At 36.9% G+C, this 24,618-nt stretch overlaps 1 protein-coding gene across 1 annotated transcript; it reads left to right on the forward strand.

Moving 5' to 3' along the window:
* Window positions 1–3,239: 3,239 nt before the first annotated feature.
* Window positions 3,240–23,321, forward strand: LOC123314078. Its single transcript, XM_044899191.1, has 7 exons — window positions 3,240–3,285; window positions 3,398–3,603; window positions 8,861–9,381; window positions 14,031–14,130; window positions 18,579–18,689; window positions 20,832–20,984; window positions 23,111–23,321. The coding sequence occupies exons 1-7, from the start codon at window positions 3,240–3,242 to the stop codon at window positions 23,183–23,185; spliced, it is 1,212 nt and encodes a 403-aa protein (XP_044755126.1). The 3' UTR covers window positions 23,186–23,321.
* Window positions 23,322–24,618: the final 1,297 nt, after the last annotated feature.

The following is a 24,618-nucleotide window of genomic DNA, read 5'->3' on the forward strand; positions in this document are numbered from 1 at the left end:
TCGTCGTCAAATAGGCTATGGAATTTTAAACGTTGATATTCGGTGTCTGAACGCAGGTTTTTTCTTGAATATCTTCATCTTCCCAAAATGTAAGCAATGAGGACATTAACCTATAGACGTAATTTTTCCATAGAAAGTGGAAAGGCACTTTTAAGGAAAAGTTAATTTCGCCCAAAGTGCGAGAAGCATTCCTTCCATTGAGTTAGATCACAAGAATCCAAACAATCTGAGGCGGTTGGAAAAATTCTTGTTAAGAATTTCAACGGATGTCCACTATTTTCATACAAGCCCGTTTTTAACAGCCGAGCATTCTCTGGAGAATTCTCTACCAAATTTTGTTAAGAAAACGGCAGAGATTATATTTTGTATGCAACTGAACAGTAAATTCTACCGAAAGTGCGTATGTAACGGTAAAGAAATCACGGCGAATGAATTCTCGAGTAAATTTTCTAGAGAATTCTCGGAGGTTGCAAACGGTCTTGGGCATGCCGCAGACATGCAACTTTTCGCGATAGTTGCGCAACAGTTTGATTGCAAGCGGTTCGAGGGCGCACACATACGCATTCGCTTAGTTTGTGTCAAGGCTGAAACTATTCGATCGCAAAACTTTTCAGTTGCATGTCTGCGCGGCCCCATATAAAGCATTGTACTCACCTCTGCAACTAAACAGTTGCAAAACTAAAAATTGCATGTCTGCGGCAGGCCTTAAGAGACGGAATCTGGAACGGAATGTGGTATCAGAGTCATCAGAGACAAACTGTCTCTGGTGGTAGGTATTATGTTTTTTTTTGTAGAAAGGTTCTACGTACCTATTTCAGTAATAGTTGGGGAGCCGAAGAGGGAAATTCGGGATTTACTCGAGCGTGAAAGATTAATATAAGGGGACATACTTTGGACCCTGTAGAGTAACTCAACTAAAAATAAGACCGGTATATAGGGGGAATAGTCTAGGACAGCCTGTCAGAATAGTAAAAAAAAACGTTCATTGTACATACTCGAGCGTGTCAGATTAAGATATATGTGGTTAATCACATGTTGAAAATTATATATTCTCTTAATCTGACAATTTGAGCGTGTTGAAAATGTGTGGGAGGGCGCTGAAGTTGCAAAAAAATGTCACGTGTACATTTTCGAGGGCGGTGGCGTTTTTTTATTTTGAAGCTAATGATTCAAGAATAACGGAAAATATAATCTGACAGTTTCAGCAAGCCGAAACAATAAAAATTGGCAATAAAATTCACAAAAATCAATTTTTTCAATCATCTACTCCCCTGAGCATCAAATCTTCTTCGTATTCATTATAAAAGTTGTAGAGCATAACATTTTCTGCAAATTTTTTCCTAAGCAATAGCTCAGCGATACATGCTGAAGCGAAAATTTACTCGTTGGAAAATAGTACATTCTAAGGTTTACTCAGCGAGACAACACTAAAATTTTCGTGACTTATTTCGAAATTGTCATCATAGAAATACCTTGTCATTTTGACAATTGGATGAATATAGATTAGACTGTGATTCTACATTGACCTTGCCCTTTCGCATGTATGAAAACGATTTGAGGTACAGGCGGGAAATATTAAAAAAAAAGAATTTTCAACATCTTCAAAGTATCAGATTAAGAAACACCCCCCCTGATTAGTGTCAGATTAATGGGTCAATATGTCTACAACACCGAGATTAACCATCTGTATGAAAATCTGATACGCTCGAGTATGTACAAGTAACGATTTTTTTTTTACATTTTCAAAGGACTGCTGTGACCTTCCGTCACGTCCAAATTGTCAGTCCCTTGAAAAGTAGCTTTCTTAGGGTCCAATTAACATATCCTCCAAAAATCTGACACGCTGTAATTTTTTTTTTTACCATTTTCAACTCTTTCGTACGGCTAGTCCCACCGCGTAAACTGTCAGATAAGAATGAATTCATTATCAGAGACACTTAGGGCATATACAGTATCTTAATCTGACACGCTCGAGTATGTAACCCTGACGATTTTTCTTTTAGATCTTTGAGACCCTGCAGACGCTTTCCCCACCGCTGAAAATGCATATATCATCTAGCATCTAATCTTCAAAATCCACTAGGTCTACACGACGCTCGAGTAAATCCCGATTTAGCATCGTCGGCTCCCAAACTATAATATGAATAAAGCACAGTAAGAATCTCAATATGCTTATTAATTCTCTATAAATATTGAATTGATTTGGTCGTAACTAAAAATCCCTGACTATTTATTTATTTAGCTTGTGGCAATAGTTTACATGGTATGGTCTTATATCATAAAAACACAAAATTAAACATCAAGAACACACAGCAACAAGTGTGAGAACATATAGAGAAAATGACAAAAGCAAAGCGTTTGCATGACTGAACTAAAGAATTGCATTACACGAAAATACATATTGGACAATTTATCAAAATTCAATTTATCTATAAGAAGGCATGATGCTTTCTCCTATTTCATAACGTCTTCTTCTTCTTCAATCCTTTACTATGTGCTAGGTTAGGTCCATCCTTCTAACTTGACGGTTCAGCTGAAAAATAGTATAGCAGAAGCGAAGAATTACGTGTAGACAATGTTTAGATGAAATATGGACATTAAAAATTCCATAACCTACTTGACGACGAATTTTTTTGAACGCACGTTATAAAGGGTAGCAAAAATTTTTTGGAACACAATATAATACATTGATGTTGGTAGGACTACATATTTTAAGTACTCAAAAATACAGCAGTCTATGAGAGGACGCTACATCACGATGGATTTGAATAGTTAAAGAAGATTGAAATGATACCTCATTTCGAAGAACTTTGAATTTCTATTTTACAGTTATCTGTAAATCAAGTTTTTCAGTTCAGCATTTTTGCAAGAAAACAAATTATCTCTTCTGATAGCCTAATAATACTAAGTATGAAATTATTCGAATCAAAAGTTCGAATTAAGCTCCATCCGCTTCTATACAGTAGATAATATAATAAAGTGATTCGAACATTTGACCAACATTTTGGATGAAACTTAAAACGGATACTTTTTTGTGCTACTTAGTAGGTAGTCCAAAAATTTTCGGACTTACCATACCAGCCTCGTATTATTGCGATTCTCAGTCAAATTTCATATCTAAACTTCCACCAGAACCAACCTTCGATGATAATATGGCAACATTGGCAACGCCATATTTTTGAACTAACTTTTGACTTGTTAGTTCTGCCATGTAAAACTATTTATTATTACGAGGGATAATGTTGGCAACCTGCATGATTCCTCTACCGGTCTCACCAGATACTAGTATCGTACAGGACCAGTTCGAAAATTAATCCGCAGTGTTAGAAGCTCACTGAAAATTATTTCAGTTCAAGTTCAATGTAACTATTGTTGTCTTATAATCTTTTAATTTCAGGTTTCAAACGAGACAGCCTGGATCCATTAATACTGTTACTCTATATAACCTTGGAACCAATGAAATTCAAGATTATTTTGCTGGTGATATGCTATGTTACATGTCAGTTTTCTTTCGCATTATGCCTCACGATTTATCGCATGATTACAACATTCGATAAGGCAATTTTATTGAGACATGGCTCTTTCGGTGGAATTGAAATTTTCGTGAGTGATGCTGCCTAATTTTTATCAATTACCTATATACTAAATATCCATCTTCGCTGGTTTATATTGGCTATCAAGTGAATTCAAATTTTGAGAATATTGAACAAAATATGCACTAGTAGCTAACTTCATCCTCATACCACAATGACGTATCACGTATCACTACCAAAATGCAGATAATACTTACTGCATAGGCTAAAAAGCGGATAATTTGCAATTATTTAATCTCTCGATTAAGGGATTGAACTATTTATACAGTACGCGAAAGATCCTTGTATTTCTTGGCTATTTCTAAGTATTTTTTTAAATAATCCGACACCAGCGTCTTTAGATATAATTGTTCGCCATTTCGTCAATAAAGCGTTGTTAAGGCTATGTCCGCACAGATAGGAGGCTTGCCTCGCGCAAAGCCCAGTTATCTTAAAAAGGTAGTTGATTTTCCTTAAACTTTACTGAGAAGTGGATCAAATGTTCTTCTGGACAAACACATTTGCAAATATTCGTAGTGCTCTAGGCGCTAAGCAAGCCGCCTTTCCATGCGGACGTAACCTAAGACTAGTCTAGTAGTTTGGTCGAGTAGAGAGTAGACCAATAGTCTAAGATAAGGTATAAGGAATACCTATAATAATAATAATAATGTCATTGAAAATCTTGAAAGAATGCCAGTATTCTTTACACATCGCACAACATACCTGTTACCTAAAGACCAAAGGAATACAGAAGACTCATCCAAGTACCGACCAATCGCATGTCTTCCAACGATGTACAAATTAATCACATCGTGCATTTCAAACCGAATTCACAACCATTGGATTAGAAAAATGTCGACTGCTGAACATAACGAGAGGGAAAATAGAAGATGGTACGTTCAAACTCAAGGAAGGTGCAGAAATTGAAGCATTAATGGAAGGAGACACATACAAGTATCTAGGCATAAATCAAACAAGGAAAATCAATCAGAGCCAGATGAAGAAAGAATTAACTAAGGAGTACACCCGAAGATTGAGAAGGATAATGAGCGCTGAGCTACTCAATCGGTATCATCTCTTGGACCACCACCGATTTAGCAGCCTTACAGGGAAAAATAAGGACGATGCCGACTAAACACAATAAAAATCACCCCAAAAGCTCAATAGAACGGACAGAGCTGCCACGACATCTTGGAGGTAGAGGAATTGTTGATTTGTTTAACCGTATGTCCCAGGAAATTGAAGGAAAATATTTCCTGAACAAGGCTGCTTCATCAGAACTCCATCGAGTTGTTTGTGTTGCTGATAGTCCTACAACGTTAAAGCTACAACAGGACCACTCGGAAACCGTCGAGCACTCGGCAGAAAGTAAAATGCAGAAACTGATTGGCCAACCTTTGCATAGAAGGCACCAGAACGACGTCAACCATGATTAAGTCGACATATGTGCATCGAACTACTGATTGACTTTCGGAAGGTTGTTTCCTGAGATAGAGGACTTCATGCTCGCCATCCAGGATCAGGTGATTCCAACAAAGAACTACATGAAATATATCGCAGAGGATGCCTAAGTGGCGGACGATAGCTGTCGTTATGGCTGTCCGACACATGAAACTATCCAGCACATCAACGCGGGATGCCAGAAATTTGCAGGCTCGGAGTACAAAAATACACATGATGCTGTTGCCAAGAGTCTTCACCAAGAATTGGCATTAAAACAAAAACTTCTGAGTTCGAAAAAGGTTTTTTATTGCAAAAGTTACCATACGGATGCTGTATTGGAAATGAACATCACAAGCTCTACTGGGATCGCACGGTTCTTACAGACCGGAAAATAACTAACAACAGACCAGACCTCATATTGCTCAATAAGGATGAGGACAGAGCATTATTCATCGACGTGGCGATTCCAAATAATAACAATTTTCTAGATAGACACACTGAAAAACTTACTGGAAGCTGAATGATATCAAGACCATCCCTATTGTCATTTCATCTACAGGCCTGATACCGAAGAAACTACCAGAGAACTTGAGGAAACTTCAGTGGGACGAAAATATTTATAGAAATGAAGGTTTTAGCGGCGTGCAGACAGGAATTGAATTCTGAAAAAAGTACCACCCAGAGCAGGATTCGAACCTACGACCCCCCCGATTACCGGTCTGGTAATCGGGGGGTCGCGCTGCGGACTCCGTTGATCTTCTGATTCGGAAAGCGTGCTGACAGGTTATAATTAAAGAAAATTTATCCAAGTAAATAAATTTTCTACGGGTTCTTGTTCTGAGGCGCTTCAGGTTAAATAGGCCTCCATCAAATCTGAATCTTATTGCAACACCTCTTACAGGTATACTCATGTCATCAATTATCGAGACATCTATGTCGAAAATATTGAACAGTAAAGGCGCTAACACGCAGCCTTGTCTTATTCCAGAGTTGGTTGAGAAATGGTCGATTGTAGAACCATTATGCGGTATTCTAGCGGTGTTGTTGGTATGAAGGATTTACACGCTGCTAAGACTTTTTCGGGTACTCCAGGCGTCCCATAATTTTCCATAGCGCTCTCCGATTCACCGAATCGAAGGCCGTACTTAAATCGATGTAGGCTGTATAGATCCTTGATTGTTGTTCACGGGCCTTCTCTTGTAGCTGTTGCAGTGTGAAAATTAGGTCCACCTTACCTCGATTTGGTCGAAAGCTGCACTGGGATTGAGGTACTTAATAGCTGTTCTAAGAGTGGAATCAGACGATTAGCCATAATCTTCGAGAGAATTTTATCGGCCACACTAAGCCATGTTATGCCCCTGTAATTGTTGCAAATTGACGTATCGCCCTTGTTCTTATAGAGGTTGATAACTAAAGCGTCTCTGAAGTCTTGTGGCACATCTCCTTGTTCCCAGATCTTGCGGATTAGTGTTAGGAGACTATTGACAATGTCTTCATCCAGGGTTTCGAAGATATCCGATGGAACGTCGTCTAGACCAGGTGAATTATCATTTTTCATATTTTTTATCGCACTTATGATTCTCGACATTGAGATTTCGTCATCAAGCGATGTCATCGGACTATACGCGGGTAGCCGGTTTAAAATGGATAAATCTGAGTCGTTATTTTGATTTAAGACCTGTAAGTAATGCTCCTTCCATCTATTGAGAATTTTTCTATCATCAGTTAGGATAGCTCCAAGAGCATGTCCTATAGGAAAGTTAGCTTTTCTGCTTGGACCTTGGACCATAAACAGTTTTAATAGCTTCGAAAAAACACCTGTAGTTATGGTTATCGCCGTAAGCTTGTATTTTCCTAGATTTTTCATTCTACCAGCTATCCTTGATTTTTTTCTTATTTCTTGACGGACCTCGCGTTTTATGTTTATGAGACTTTTTTGGGCTCCAACATCTCCAGGCTTGTTAATTGCTGTTTCCATTGCTTTGTGTTTTGCCTCCAAAAGGGGTGCGATATGAGTTTTGCTGTCGGCGAACCAGTCTGGGGATTTTCGGGAGCGTTCTGTGCCCAGTATTTTTTTTTCTGTATTTGTAAGAGATGTCTTGAAGCGGAGCCAATGACTCTCAATGTCGTCGTTATAATCCGGTGGTGTTAGGCTATCTTTGACGGCAGCTGTGAATCTTTCTTTGTAGAAGGGTTTTGTAGTTTGGAGATTTGAAGGCGCTCTCTTAGTAACTTTGGCTTGCGTTGGTATTTTGGGAGCAATGAGATCTTCATTCCGAGATTACGAGCCTATGATCAGTCCAGCACTCCAGATCTGCTATGGATTTAGTGACCAGACTTTGAGATCTTTTCTTCTCACGATTACATAGTCGAGAGTATGCCAATACCATGAGCGCGGGTGGCACCAGGTCCCCCTTGAAATGGGTCTCGTAATAAAATAGGTGTTCGTTATACACTGATTGTACTCTGCACAAAGAGCCAGTAGATGCTCTCCGTTCGAACTGCAGCTGTCTGTGCCATGTTTCCCTATTATTCCTGGCCACAGTACAGAGTCTTGACATCTACCCACTCTGGCGTTGAAGTAACCAAAGAGAATAATTCGTTCCCGTTTTTGGATTTTACTTAATGTAGCAACGAGTCTTACGTAGAAAGGGTCCTTTAAGTTGTCAGAGCAGTAAAGTGTAGGGTCATTGAACGGTTAGTTTGGCGGCCAGGTCGTTTCTAATGGCAAAGTCTACACGCCATGTTGTCTGATTTCGCCTTCCGACAAGCCTTTCCAGAAAAAGGTATACGCTTGTTCTACCAAGCTACTTTCGTCCGAAAACCGTGTCTGGCTTAAGGCAACTATTGCAATGGATGTTCGTTGCAGTTGCAGAGGCGGTACGCCTCTCTGGTCGGTCGGCCTTGGGGTTGTCCAGCAGGGTTCTGACGTTCCATGCTGCAAAATCTATTTGCTTTTCATTGGTGGTTGTACTATGATTCACTCGCTCAGGCACCCTCCCCCGGAGATCCGAATGGGAGTGTATTTTACCTCCGGATACAAATTTTGTCCTGTTCGACTGATCCATCTTTTTGTAGGAGCTGCGTTAGAGGGTGTTTTAAAGCTGCACTGGTAACGCTGTCAGTGCAACTTTGGTTGCGGTTTCGACTAGATTTTCTTGTGGCAGAGGTATCCTGAGACGACAAGGTCTAAGACTTAACGCAACGCAGAGAGCCATTTCCTGCTCAAGCCAATGTTTAGGCTAGGTAATTGTGGGAAACAGAGTTATGCCACTTATATTCGGTAGCCAGAGCCTCGTTCGTAAGAACAGGGTGCACCGCGAGTAGGTGAGGTTGACATTTGAGATGTACAAGGAAATTCCTAGTACGTAAATGGATTTTCATTCTTTCACAATCTGCTCTACATGTTTCGCCCTATGAAGGCATCATCAGGAGCTTCGTCTAGAATATACAGATTATGCACAACATATAGTTTCCAATATCATAAAATTGAATGACATGAAAAAAATTTCCCCTCAAGCTCTGAAATGTCCAAATTTCTCAACATTTTAACAATCTAACCTAAATTAAACTGACAACGTCGAACACGCATATTAGTTGGAAATTTATTATTTGAGAGGAAAGGCTATAAAACGCATCCTTCCCGGTTACACCTCAATTGGCTCACATCTAAACGAGGCTCATTCCTTATGGATGATTCAAAAGCAGGTGATTGAGTGAATTTTCTCGGCAAACAGAGGTGTCAATAAGCATTCATCAATACAATTCGCCAATCATAAGTCCATAGTCTGTGGTAGTTTTACATACTTCTGGTATTTCTTCTTTACTACAAAGAATTTTTTCAGGTGCTGATTAATTTATGGACCGTTTTGCTCAAGTACAAAGAAATAATGTCATTCTCTGATGTTTTCCAATTATTAAGATGCCCAGTGAACGAGAAAATTATCGGAGCTGAAAAATACAGAGAAGTTCGCTGGACAGTTTTTTTCTTAAAGTTTATCGTACTTGTGGATTATGGATTAGCATTGATTGCTGCATTTGGATTCACTTTATCTCCCGAATATTTCAACACCAGAACCTATTTAGCCGTATGGCTACGTGAAAATTTTCCTGAATACTCTGAAAGAATTCTATTTGTAATTCATATGTCAAATTTCCCAGTGGCTTTGGTGCTTTGTGCTCTTTCTATTGCCATGTCGTATTTCGGGTACAATGCTGTATTGCTGCTTATTTTCATGAATCAGGCTGTTGCAGGGATTTGTTCATCAAGTATTCAGCCGAGTGAACGTGTCTCATCAGGACTTTATCAACGCTCTATCAAAGCAAAATTGAAAGTATGCATTATGTTACATATTCTTGCCATCAGGTGAGTACATTCATAGTCCGATAGAAATATATCTTTAAACTAAAATATTCTTCGGATCCAAATCTGTTAGTAATTGAATTAATGAAAATTTGCACCAATCGTCTTCATAGACAAAACATTCGAAAAATCTTAATTGAAAATATGTAGCATATACTTAAAAAAAGGGAGATTTTGTGTCACAATAAAAAATAACACTCGCTTTAAACCTACAATTTCTTCTGCGTCTTATTGTTCTCTGGAAATTCTGATTATCAGCGGGCAATTACGGGTCGATGCGGCCATGGACAAATTTATTGTAGTCTGTAGCTTCGAAGATGTCTTGCTCTGGTTAAACATGTTTATAGGTATTTTAATTTTTGAAAATATTTATACTTTTCTATATTTATTTTGGGATTTTTATTTCACGTCAACAACTGTGCCGGAAATTCGCAGTCCATTTATCAGATAGAAATGCTGAGGGGTCCAAAATATTCATAAAAATCTTACTTCTTTAGGTGTAAACTGATTTCAAAAATTCAACAAAAAAAAACTGAACAAAGAAAATAACACATTGAAATTCGAGTACACCGACTTATTTAAGATAGGATTAACGTCAAATCGGTGATTGCTACGGTAACGGTTCTGGAAATCAGAGAAATAATCAAGTATTAACGAACATTTTTTGACAATTCTAAAAACCATTCAAATTTTGCATTTTGTATCATGTGAAACAATTTCACCCAATCATTTCAACATTACACTGAAAATTACTATGACAACGTGACAAAATGTCACGTTTTGGCAATGCGGATGTTTAAAGTATAAATGAGCTAATCGAAGAAAAAATTCCCAGAAATACAACCTACAGTCATAAATATATTTGGGGAATATTTACAGAATTTTGCTGCGAACGAAAATATAAATTGAATGAACATGGCAGCTTAGAAGAATTGTCGTTGATACTTAAAGATTGGGCGGTCAATATGAGAGAGAAAGACGGGACCGAATTTAAAGAAGCAACGGTTAAGACAATGTGGAACGTTTCGTGCAAACTTTTGCAAGAAAAGTACTATTATGACTATAATATTATGATTGACCGGTGACCGGTGACCCATTTAAAAATATAGTATTCAAACTAGACCGAGATGCTCGCGATGCAATCAGGAAGAAACTACAAGCTGATCAAAGTAAACGTAAGTCCAGTTCACTTTCGTTAAATTTGTCTGAAATTAAAAAAATAATATTGCTATGGGATGAAAATACTCCTGAGGGTCTTATGCGAAAATTTTACCATATTGCTTCTGTAGAATTGGCCTGGCGAGGAGGAGAGGCAAATGCTTGTCTGTTTTTTCAAATCGAGAAAAATAACGATAACTCTCCAACAAATCGCATTCGCATTGAATACATCTAAAGGTGGTTCTAAAAGCTGTACAAGTTGTAAAAGGTTGGTTTCCAATAGTGAAAAACAAAGCTACCCTGTACGTCTTTTTCATAAAATAATATCAAAACGAGGCGACAATATTACCTCATCAAGACTGTTCTTAAAACCAAATCCACTCTGGAAAAATGAAACTGACAAATGGTACGATAATGTACCTGTTGGAAGAAATACTATAAATGGATGGACTAAATCTGCTGCGGAGGCAATTGGCTTGAATGTAAAGGACAAAAAAATAACAAATCACTCGAATAGATCAACTGCTGTTAGCGAATTCGCTAAGAGTGGTGTAGAAGAACAACAATTGCTGAAAATTACTGGTCAAAGCAATCAAAATTCTTTAAAACCATACTTAAATCTCTATAAAGAACACCACAACAAGATCATAAATAATATGCGTGGTGATAGATCTTCTATAGTAAAGAACAGCAACGAATCTAATGTTGAGTTGAATTTTAATAATTGCACTTTCACTAACTGTAGGTACTTTCAATAAATAAATAAATGTTTTGTTGTGTTGAGTTATAAATTTTTTTCTCAAAGAATTTTCCGTCGAATATCCCTCGGACATTGTCAAATGCCTCATAATTTTCTGACAAATTTCTCAAGCTGTAAGCGAGCTTTCGATTTTCATAAAATTATCTCGTCTATTATCAATGTCCTAGGGATATTACTACTGATAATCTCGCCTTAAATAAGTCGGTGCACACGGCCCTAAATGTTTGATTTGCAATTTAATGGGCGTTATGTAACATAACCCCAACTAATTATGCCAAATAGCATTTAATGCTATTTTTCATTCCTCTGATATGGTTAGAGTTATACTGCCTTGCTAACAAGAAAAGTTCTAACTGCAAAATGTGATGTACATAATGTAATATAATCAAAAATCTACTATGCGAGAAGAGATAAATCAAAACTATGTTTTGCAATAAATTATATTTTTCGACATAATATATAAATTTAAACATAAAGAGTTTGTTAAAATACTATGTGTTATACAATGAAGAGAAACAAAAACCCCGGATAACTCGTATTTCTCATCGTTCTTCTAGAGAGATATTAAAATTTTTCAATTTTAATTACTGTTGACTCAGCTTGAGAGTCTTACGAGAAATAATTTAATTGGTCTTGATAATTGAATTTCGAGAAAGAAACGGATACTTTTTTTTACGATATAGCTTGTCCAAAGACCTTTTGAAGTTAATTCAAAATCATTGCCGCTTGCGTTGGAAGTCTCACATCCGACCATTCAAGAGGAGAGACCTCACCCCAGAGACAACTCTGTCTCTGCCTCACCCCCAGCGTGTCAATCTAATACATTTTTAGCAGTTTCGTTTCGGATAATACGCACATCAACCGACTAAAAAAGAAATTTACTGGCACAAATAAAGATTTTGTCGAACTTTAGTCAGTCGACTAAAATAAACCTAGGTTTTGCAGGCTAATCCTAAGTTATGCTGTTACCGGCAATGTGTTTAATCCGGCATTCTTACAATGCCTAGTAATTGCATAGAATGCCTGAAAAGTTCAGGCAATATATGAAATATTATTCATTTCATACATTACCTAGGCATTCTATAGAATACCAAACGTCTAGCAGGCACTGTGTTTAGGTAAAATCGTATTAAAGAGGAAAGACTTTGACGATTTGAAGGACGCATTCGTTTGTTGCGAATTCAGCCTAAATGGCAGGCCGATCAACGAGTGTCTCTGATGTTCAAGAGGAAATGAAAATAAAAAAAAATTAATCTTTCAATCATAAAATAATTTCAATTACATATCACAAAATATAATAGGTACTACATACCCATTCAGATAAGATAATGAATTCACACTTGAATCATTTCATTTAAAACATTTTCCCAGCAGACTAGCAGGCATTCTATATAATGCCTATGTCGAAGTCTTATTGAGAAATCAGTCATTTTATAATACGCCTAGGATTTTTCAATACGACTAGGCATATTGCAATATCACAGCAATAATCCAGGATTTCACAGTTTGACTGACAATTTGAGGCGTATTATAATACGCCTGCTGCTCATTAGGCTTATTATTATCAAAATTCAAAAACGCGCGAATACTTTGGATTCTGATTGATTATACTCATCGTATGGTAAAAGGACTGACGGCTTGTCATGCTAATTGTGCAATCTATGCAAAAATGAAGAAATAGTGATAATGACCAAAAAACAGAGTAGTAATAGTGTAATATAATGGACCAAAATAGACTGCAGAAAAAATGCTGAACGTGAGTAATAAGAAATTGAAACTTCTCGAAATAGGTCAAACCGTAGCAATAGAAGTTCCTAGATAGAGGACCTCTGGATTCCAAAAATATCTTAGGAACCATAGTAAAAATCTTCAAAGACGTTCACCAAATTGGTACCATCCATGGACTGTTAAACCGATGGTTTCGAGAGATGATATTGCCACAGTAATGAAGTGATTAATATTCCAGAGAATAGGGTAATTTCCTCAAGGGAAGCTTTAAGATTATTTCCAAAATTCGAAGGACCGGGACTCAAAGAGTGTTCTCGGAAACCAAATCAAATCCCATATGAAATTTAAATATACAAGCAAATGTGATAAGGGTGGACCATGTTGTAATAAATAATCAAAACCTATAATTCTTTATTTTTTTGTCTATAAGGGATTTCTATGATTTGCCTGGTACACTGCCAGTCGTATTATAATACGACGTATTTTATACATTCAAAATCTAAAAACATCACGTACAATAACAATAAGACTAAGAAGCGTCAGGCGTATTATAACACGTCTTAAATAATCAGTCATATTGTCCGATTTTCATTTACTTTGTTAGTTTTACAATTCGCCTAGTCATATTGAAAAAGCCTAGGCGTATTATAATAAGACTGATATTATGATAAGCCTGCGACACCTAGATAAAGTATGAAATGGACAAACGCATTCGTATTATTTCATACATTGCCAAGAAGGCCCAGGCATTCTTTACATTGCCTTTTGCCTAGGCATCGTATAAGGGGCCTGAAATAAACACTCAAATATGTTAACTGAAAACATATCGCACCTTGCGATGGACATACTATACCTATCTCATCAAAATCTGTAATGAATGTTGATCATTTGTGACGTTGATTACAATTTGTTACATTGTTAGTTCATAAATCAGATGAAGAAAAAGATAATGATGATTTATTGAATATTATGAATTTCCAAATTTAAAAAAATAACTTATTTGCAGAATGAGCCATAAGGCAGCCGAAATAATTTACGTTCCTATGATTGCTTTTTCTGTGGGTGGTGTCATATTAGGAGGATCTTTACTTCTTGAATTCTTCACGGTGGGTATTTATGTTGAACCACTTTATACAAATAACTCTTCACACCTTCTTAGGAATTTCTCAACGTTTTTTTATATCATATTTTTTCACGATTTAATGAAAACAAGTGTAGAATACGATAGGTAATTTCTTCTAAATATTTCAACTTAGTCACTCACAACTGCATTACACATCAGCTTATCACTCCATTCTTTCATCTACTACATGGATATATCACAACATTTCAGGAGAATTTGTGAAAAGCTATAACTTGGATATGGGCCTAATAGTTGGAGAGCCCAAGAGGGAAATTCCGGATTTAATCGAGCTTCAGATTAATATAAGGAGAGATACCTTGGACCCTGTAGAGTACCTCTACCAAAAATTAGACCTGTATAAGGTTTATTTTCGGAATTAGAAAATTTGATCATGTATTCCATAAGTTAGTTGAGTTGAGTTGGCTTCCTATGAGACTTCGTTTTAACTTTCATGCGCTTTGTACATTCCATAAAATAATTGTGAATAAAATACCACCTTATCTCTTCAATAGGTTGCAGTACAGAACTGATGTCCACAATGTTAACATTAGACATAGAGGCTTACTTACATGCCCTCACCATCGAACCTCAACCTTTCAGAGAAGTTTTAGATACAACATCTATAAATTGTATAATGAGATTCCTTACGACTTTAAACAACTTAAAGATAGTAGATTCAAGAATAAAATCAGAGAATACTTGCTCAGTGGTTCGGTATAACACTTTTCAGTCTCCGAGAAGGCAAGAAAATGAATAATATATTTTTTTTTTCTGTTTTATTTTTTGCTCTATTATTCTTCTTGTGTTTATTATTATTATTCGGGATGGATTGCACACATAATTTTTTATTCATGTAAAAACAAGGGTTAAGTGGTAGAACACCTTTGGGTGAACTTCCCCTTGAGATTTCTGTAAAAGGAATAAAGGCCTTATTTATTTTATTTATTTATTTATATAGGGGGAATTCTCTAGGACAGCCTGTCAGAATAGTAAAAAATACTATAATTGTACATAGTCGAGCGTGTCAGATTAGGATATCTGTGGTTGATTACCTACATGTCTCTTAATCTGACAATTTAAGCGTGACGAAAATGTGTGATAGGGCGCCAAACTTGCAAAAAAAAGTCATGTGTACAATCTCGAGCGCGATGGCTTTTTTCATGTATTTAAGCTAATGATTCAAGAATAACGGAAAAAATATAATCTGATAGTTTCAGCAAGCCGAAACAATAAAAATTGGCCATGATGAAGGTCACCAAAATGAGTTTTTTTGACTTATGTCCTCTCCTGGGCTTTAATATGGTTTTCGCATTCATTATAAAGTTGTGGGGCATAACATTTTCTACTTATTTTGTCCGAAGCAATCTTTTCTACGTTTGAACGTTTTCGAGATATGATATGGCGATGAATGTACATTACTGGGTTTCTATATTGACCTTGGCCTTTCGCATGTGTGACTATAAGCTCCTCGTCCTTACCACCCTCTAACACGAAAACGGTTGAGAGTATGTAAAATTGCTTCAGACAAAAGTTGTAACGAATTTTATTATCAACAACTCCCAAGATAAACACAGAAACGATTTTAGATACAGGAAGGGGGATATTTAAAAAAAATGCCTTGTTATGATCTTCAAACTGTCGCATTAAGAAAACCCCCCAGGATTAGTATCAGATTAATGGGTCATCACGTCTGCAACACCCCATCTGCATGAAAATCTGACACGCTCGAGTATGAACAAGTACTTAACGATTGTTTTTTGCATTTTTAAAGGACTGCTGTGAACTTGCTTCACGTCCGAATTGTCAGTTTCTTGAAAAGTAGCTTCCTTCTGGTCCAATTAACATATCCTCTAAAAATCTGACACGCTCGAAAAAAAGTTTTTTTACCATTTTCAACTTACGGCCAGCTCCTATCGCTGTCAGATCAACATGAATTTATTATCAGAGACACGTAAGGCATATACAGTATCTTAATCTGACACGCTCGAGTATGTATACCTGACGATTTTTTTTACATCTTAGAAAATCTGCAGACGCTGAAAGTGCATACATCACGGAACCTTTTTTCTTTCTACCTTTTGATCTTCAAAATCCACTAGGTCTCCACGACGCTCGAGTAAATACCGATTTAGCATCGTCGGCTCCCCAACTATAAGGAAAAAATGTTATATTACACAGTAGTATGCATGCTTTCATAAGTTTCATAAAATACAATTATTTTGAAGTACCTACTTGCACTATAGGATGAGATTTTTTTCAAAAAAGAAAAAAGTTTGTTCGAGAGCCAGTTTGTTGCACAACTTGTCTCTCCATGAACGAGTCTAAATTTTAAATTAGCCATTGAAGTAGTGTAATATAATGTTATTTATAAAATTATTAATTTTCGTTTGTTGAAGCGGCCATAAAATAATTGAAAAACTATGGAAATATAGTAAGGTGAACGCATCTATTAATCTAAGACCTGGTTGCTCAGTTCGGGATTAAAGTTGAGCCTAGATTAATTTTGACATTTCCGTTCAATTCTGTCAGGTTAATTCGGGATTAACTCAAATCTCGGCTTAATCCTGAACTGAACCAAAGAGTATCAACTGTTGTTACTCTTTGACTGAACAACCGGGCGTAAGGTTGATCTTCATTCACTTCCCAAACGCACTTAACAAATCAGAATTCGTTTATACTCTACATCCATGATGCGGTCACCTTACTATATCTGTTGGAAATTGGGTTGGTTTTTCTTCAATGAAACGCACTTTGTTAAACAATCCGTATATCGATTCAATCGATATAACGGAGGTCGATCTATACTCTCAATGAATATCAAACCAGAACTAACTAAAACGAAGAGAAATATCATATTCCTAAAAGATGCTTATTTACAGTATAGGTTCCAATAGCAAAGTATTTGGTTCACACAAAGTCGAACGCTGCTGGGATTTGTCATTCAACACTTTGACCGCCAGCACTAATATTGTCGACTAATAAACAAATCGCATTTGACATATTTATTGTTGACGAGAATTCTGAATGAGTAAGGGATTTGGTTTTACTTTGCTCTGGTGAATTTATCTCAACAATATCTTTCCATAAAATTGTTTCATGGCCGTTTCATCAAACGAAGTGGAGTGATTTGCCGAAGAATAACCGTGTCCGGCTCGGTAGGGTTCTATAGAAAACTCTTCTTGCAACCGCTGTTTTGAACGTCTCCTGTTGTCGTAGATGATCCACTTTTCATCACACGTGACGATCCCATTCCGAAAAGGTTCGTTTTGGTTGCGCAAAAGAAAAGAAAAACAGACCTCAAAACGTGACAATTTCTGTCGATCGTTCAAATCGTGGGGCGCCCACTTTTCGGGCTTTTTGACCTTTCCAATACGTTTTAATCACGCACCGTATTTGATAGATCGGTCTCCACCAGGAACCTCAAATCCTCGTCCTGGATGACTTTAGGACGACCACTTCGGGGCTCTACTTCGAGGCTAAAATCTTCGTAACGAAATTTCACAAACCAACGCCGAACAGAGCGTTCATTAACACTGTCATTGCCAAATGCCTGGTTAATTTTTTGGGCTGTTTTGGCAGCGCTTTGCTTCAATTTGAATTTGTAGAGAAAAATTGGCCGAAAATCGCTTAACGACATCATATAGTTATACCTGAAAAAAAGATGAAAAAATTTAAATTTGGAAAAAAAATATCAGCATCAATGTGCAGAGAACAAAATTATCTATCGATCGGTATATACTAGGACACCGTATAATGAATATTTATTGAGATATGGAGCTACAAAATGACATTAAAGCGGACCAAACTCTCGTAACACCTAATACCTTCCATTTTCTTTTACATTTCCCAGGAATTTTCGTATGTACCGTCCTCCGAGTCCCTACGCTAGTAAGCAGTACCTGCATGACTCTATAGAGATAGTTTCGTCCAATTGGAAGGTGAAATAAATTGAATTGAATTCAATCAGATCTCGAGGGGTACTTATAATACTTATGATAATTCTCACCAGATACTACTAGTACCTAATTAGGATACGTCACTTTTGAGCGTTTTCAATCGGATTGGGTGTTGTGCTGCTCTGATGAGGTCAAATGAGACCGAAACCATGGTCAGCACCTACTCTTCTTCGATGAAGCTTTCTCCCTGTCGCGATCTCGACGATGACAAATTGGCTTGTTTGATTCAGAACCGAGTTCAGAACGTAACACTTGTTGATATTCATATCAGGATGTGATTATAAATTGTATCTCAAACTTAGCAAGCAGCGAACAACACAGTTTAACTCACACTCTCTTCCTCTACCAAGACCAAACTTCTGCAAGGTACATTAATAGTTTCAGAGCACTATGTATGCTTCACAAAGGAGGAAAATTCTAATCATTTTACAGTCAGTTTAATGTGTTTGATATAATTAATATCCTTTTATTGCAGAACGACTCATCCGAAATGAGCAATCAATATTTAGGAATCATTTGTTTTACGCTAGCTGGAACCATTTCATCTTCCTTATATGTATCATCGGGACAACATTTAAAGAACGAAGTAAGTCATTTCAATAAATTATTTATTTGCTTTCGTCTGAAAGCACCATGCATTAGCATTGTCATGGGTACGGTCAAAAAGTAGGTATTATTCACTAACTTGTTTTCTGCAAATGATAGGTATCTACAGAATGTTCCACCGAAAATATGTCTTCGTCACTTTGAAGGTCTCATCCAAAGGCGCGTATACATCTGAGCAAAATAGCCGAATGAGCACGCCGCGCCGCACCGAATGAGCGTTTATGCGGACAATTTTTCTTTCCGACGCACGAACAGCATGATCATGTGTTCGGAGCCGCTCCAACGGATGTGTCAGTTGAGTGCTTACGAACGTAAACGATGGAAACTTAGAAAAAAGGAATCATTCTATGTATTCTATGTTCTAAGGATGGAAAACTTGGGTTGTGCTAGTGCCTCTTTCATAATTCTGTACAAGTTGCTAAAGAAGAAGAGACGACGGCGTACTAGATGGTCTTCACGATTATATCTATAAGGAAGTCGAGACCTTAGCCTCAACAACACTTTTTTTGCACGACATTCAGAGTGAGGGCGGCAAAATTGGGCGGTTTTCATACTATTTTATTGAATTCATACACGTTTCTTGCGAGAAATCTATATTTATATGTGTGCGTTCGGTTCGAGGCAAAGATGTCAACTGAACCCGCCCACACTGAGCACAGATTTTCTTTGATGGACCGACAAATTGCGGATCGGCTCCGCGCAACATGAGCGCGTTCGGTGCGGTGTGTTTTGTCCGTCCACATCTGAATGCTCATTCGGCGCGATGTGCTCATTCGGCTGTTTTGCTCAGATATGTACGCGGCTCAAGATTTTTAGCGAGCGTCCAATTCACTAGATCCTGAGGAACAATTCTTGGTATCTATATATAAGGTCTCACATAATTAAGACGAATAATTGAGTTCGCTCATCTTTAAGGCGCGTATACATCTGAGCAAAATAGCCGAATGAGCACGCCGCACCGAATGAGCGTTTATGCGGACAATTTTTCTTACCGACGCACGAACAGCATGAGCATGTGTTCGGAGCCGCTCCAACCGATGTGTCAGTTCAGTGCTTACGAACGTAAAAGATGGAAACTTAGAAAAAAAGGAATCATTCTATGTTCTAAGGATGGAAAACTTGGGTTGTGCTAGTGCTTCTTTCATAATTCTGTACGAGTTGCTAAAGAAGAAGAGACGACGTCGTACTAGATGGTCTTCAAAATTATATCTACAAAGAAGTCGAGGCCGTAGCCTCAACAGTACTTTTTTATTGCACGACATTCAAAGTGAGGGCGGCAAAATTGGGCGATTTTCATACTATTTTATTAAATTCAAACATGTTTCTTGCGAGAAATTCATATTCAAATGTGTGCGTTCGGTTCGAGGAAAAGATGTCAACTAAACCCGTCCACACTGAGCACGAATTCTCTTTGATGGACCGACAAATTGCGGATCGGCTCCGCGCAACATGAGCGCGTTCGGTGCGGTGTGTTTTGTCCGTCCACATCTGAATGCTCATTAGCCGCGTACACATCTGAGCAAAACAACCGAATGAGCACATCGCGCCAATTGAGCATTCAGATGTGGACGGACAAAACACACCGCACTTAGGCCTTAGGGTAAGCACACGTTTTGCGACGAGTGCAGCATTATTTCTTCAAACGACATCGTGCTCCCATAACACAACGCTGTTGAAACACAAAATGACTTGAACTTCGATTCCACGCTCCGCTGAACGCAAACAAGAACGCTGCATCCATCGTTGTTAAAGGCCTTACTCAGGACACTTCCATTCTTCAACACGTGTTTGAGGCTTTCGCTGGACGCTCCACCTCGCCAAACGCTACACTGCAGTGTGCACTCAGGCCTCACGCTTACCCTTAGGGTATATAAGGCCATTGTGACAATGGTGTTCACAGCTTTGCAGCATGTTTCTGAGAAACTTCAGGCAGGGATAATGAAAGTGACTTGAGTCGACCACGAATCTTGTTACAAAAGGTTGATAAAAACATTAAATTTTTCCATAAAAGCTACCCCCCCCCCTATCCTCGTAAAACCTCAGTTTATTCACGCATAAGATTCGAAGAATAATGAAGATGATGTTTGAAAGAAGATTTAAAATGAATGTATTTTTCTTTCAGTCCGAAAGAACTCTATATCTACTGAATCAACTTCCTTGGTATTATATGAATAAAGAAAATAAGCAAATCTTCAGCATTTTCTCGAAAATGGCGGAGAAGCCTATTTCAATGAGCACGTCCTTGTTGGAGATAAACTTTCTGTTACTCGTGAGGGTAAGTTATTTATAATAAGTTATTTATGATAAATTTCAATAAACACTGTAGAATTTTATTCAATTCTCAAAAATTCGAAAAAGCTACCGAAATCAAGTGAGGTACTCGAGACAATTAACGCCCTCTGTTAAAAAACGCCCAAACTACAAAAAACATGTTTTATTCGAATGAGCTACTTCATGGCTCATGCACACATACAGCTCCTTACAGAGTAATTTCTGTAATCTATGACACCTAGTGTGAGCAGGCGCGTACCCAGAAAGGTGTGTTGGGGGAGGCTTATCTATAATCCACTAAAAGAGGAAAATGTAACAAAAACATTTATTTCTTATAACTATAAAAAAATAAAAAGAACAAAAAAAAAATTTAAATTATCTAAAAATTGACTAGTTTTTCGCTATTAAATAAAATAAAACATTAATTTCTTGTAAATATTAATCTATAAAAAAGAAACAACAAATATTAAAAAGATTACTAGTTTTTAGTTATTATAAGCTACAAGCGCCTTGAGCCAGCATTAGCAAATCTGGTCAGAACCATTTTTGTATCAATGACCCTCTCGTGGGTGCAAGTGCATAAGAGCTAATCAGTGCATCATCAGCTGTTGTTACCTACACAAAATATTTGAAGTAATATGTTCAAATTTGGGTAAAAATCTTTGCAACATTTCTCAAGTGCTGATAAAGGACATGATTCGGGATCATTCGGTGTTGAAGTGATCCATTTTTTCCATCTTTTTAATTCACTGCAGAGATGACCCTTGTCAATGTCTGGTTCATCAATACAAGATATTTCTTGTTCTATTTCATTGTCGGAAAGATTATTTAACGTTGCAGGCTGGAATAATGCACTGCAGCGAAAAAACTTTTTTGATAAGTGAAGAATATTTGGATGCCAATTCATTCACCCCGATGGCTATAGGGAATTTTCCACCACCCACCCCGAAAGAATCACTGTATGAAAGCGCGAACAAAATTCTTGCGAATTACCTTGACATTCAATAGATGATGGCTGTACTTGTAAGCTTCATAAAATAATGTTATTGGCCTAATCTTATTTTACTCGAACAATACTTGAAAGTTCTATGTGTCGAATGATAATGAGGGACCTTTGCAAAAGCCTTGGGGGAGGCTAGAGCCCCAATAGACCCCCCCCTGCTTACGCGCCTGGGTGTGAGCGCAAGCCTCGCGATCTTGCATAGATTACAGAGTAATTTCTGTAATCTGTGATACCAGTGACGAGACGGGCTTCAACCTTCAACCGATTCTACCACTGAAGTTGCCATTATATAGAAACTGCTACGACGAAATTGTAAGTTTTAAGTTGTTTCGTTACGTTTCCTATATTATTCTACATTTGTGTTTTAGTGTTGGTAACTAGCCTTTATATTCCGTAAACATTTTTAGTTCATTAACATAATTTTGTGAAAAACAATCAAATTCAAAATAATGTCATCTACGATAATAACGCCCAGTCAAATGACCGTTAGGCGCTATTTACCAATACTCGGGCGTCTGGCTCTCTTAATAAAAGACAACATATTAAAATATCCTTAGCCGAGAACTGTTTTCTTCTGAACAACCTTCACTTTGCTACCGATATCTTGCTTTATAATAGTTCAGGAACTGGGAGTTTGTTACGTTGATCAAAGCACACAGATAGTCAGTCAGTCAGAATACAGATGAAAGACTACTCAAATGGGCATAAACAGAACCCTATAATTTCAGGCAGTCCACTTGAAGTAAAATAGCCAAAAAACAGCACAGGACGAAAGATAAATTTACTTATGACTTACATTTCTGCCTACACAGAGTCTTATTTGAGAGATATGCAAAAACATATTCAGTGCAAAAAAATGCAAATGTATGGAATAAACAAAACCTGTACACTAGAAATGCAAAAAAATCATTATTTATTTATCGCTTCTAATTGCGATGAAGCTCTGAAGCTGTCTAAAAGTATATAGAAGCTCTGAGAATGAACATTAATTAAATTTAGGTTTGGCATAATATCTGTTCAAGCAGGTACCTCTACATCCTTTCACTCCTTCGTTTTCCTCTTGATGATATATGATTTAATCATTCGAGAGGCACAAATGGATTCTAACTGTGAAATTTTTGTTACAGATTTTCAAAGCAATATACTCTATCGCAGCATTGATCGCCCAATTTGTCACCTCCACTTCTGGATCTTCACAATGAATGGGAATAAACCTTTCACAAACGCACAGTCTGAAAAGCAATTCATATAGTGCAACGTAGAAAACAATTCAATTGTGAATATAAATCCACTGAAAATAATACTTTCAATTATGCCAATAAATGTTTTCATTGAAAATTAAAACGAAGTGCTGCATATAATTGTGTACGGTTCAGTATACAAAGACGAAACTCACGGAATAATTCTATTTTCAATACCGAATTAAAATACTCGAAACCCCGAGTTATAATTCGGGATTACTTTATAAATCTTCGAATTCAAGTCGTGTTCAAGGTACAGTAATGTAATAATAATAATACATACACAATGTAGTGTAGAGACACTACATTGTGTATGGGGCATTGAACTAAAGAAAGAAATGGAAGGGATTCTCGGGTCAGCAAAAGTGAGGCCGACTGAAATAGACAATTGGATGTATATCTTTCTCTCTCTGTACTTGCGCAAGGAGAGATAACCTATTAAAGTTTGAATTTAAATTTTTGACGTTTCGTTTTTCTGATTTGAATCGTATTTTTTATCAAATCAGGACGTTTTCCGAGTTGATTATGCGATCATAGATAACCTATATGCGATGTGAATTATATTTTTCATAGTAGTGTAGAAGGAATTTAATAATTTTTTTGCCAAATACCTGCAACAATGAGATAGGGATATCTGAAATTTTGGACTCGTTTCTCGAACTGTGATGATTGGAATCATATTTTTTATCAATTCAAGACGTTTTCTGAGTTAATTTTGCGATGTTGATCATAATATTTTTCAGAGCAGTGCAGACGGAATTTAATAAGTTTTTTTTTGTATGAAAAGAACAGAAATTTGTTCATTTTAACTAGATTAGTATATTGTGAAAGAATATAATCATGTGATATTCATCAAGGCTTTAATCTAGATGTTGAACATACATATTTTCCTTCTACTATACTGAATTTCAAGTTAATTAAGAAGCGTTGTCCAAAAAAAAACAAGTGTCAATTATTTCTATATTTTTATTATATACAATATATATAATAGTTTACATATATCTTCAGTAATAGTCTACAACGAAAAAGAAAATTATTGATTTCAAATAATTTAAATTCACTCGAAAACTTACATGCGCTCTGCTTCTCATCGGATTAGATTAGATTAGATGGATCTTCGTTTGCAATTAATATTACAAATGGTGTCGACAGTAATGAACAGATATAAAATATCACAGTGGTAACAACATGCATACAAACACAATAGGAATAAAAAACAATCCTCATCACATATTCTTTCTCCATAAGAACTCTTCTATAGAATATATAGTTTCATTTAAAAGCAACCTTTTCACTTCTCTCTTAAAGTTCATCAAGGACTTGTCATGAAACTCAGAAGGAAGTTTATTATTTAGTTTGGGGCCCCAGAAGTCCATGCCCTGGTCTATGCGCTT

Source organism: Coccinella septempunctata, chromosome 5 (assembly GCF_907165205.1).
Source record: "Coccinella septempunctata chromosome 5, icCocSept1.1, whole genome shotgun sequence".
NCBI lineage: Eukaryota > Metazoa > Arthropoda > Insecta > Coleoptera > Coccinellidae > Coccinella > Coccinella septempunctata.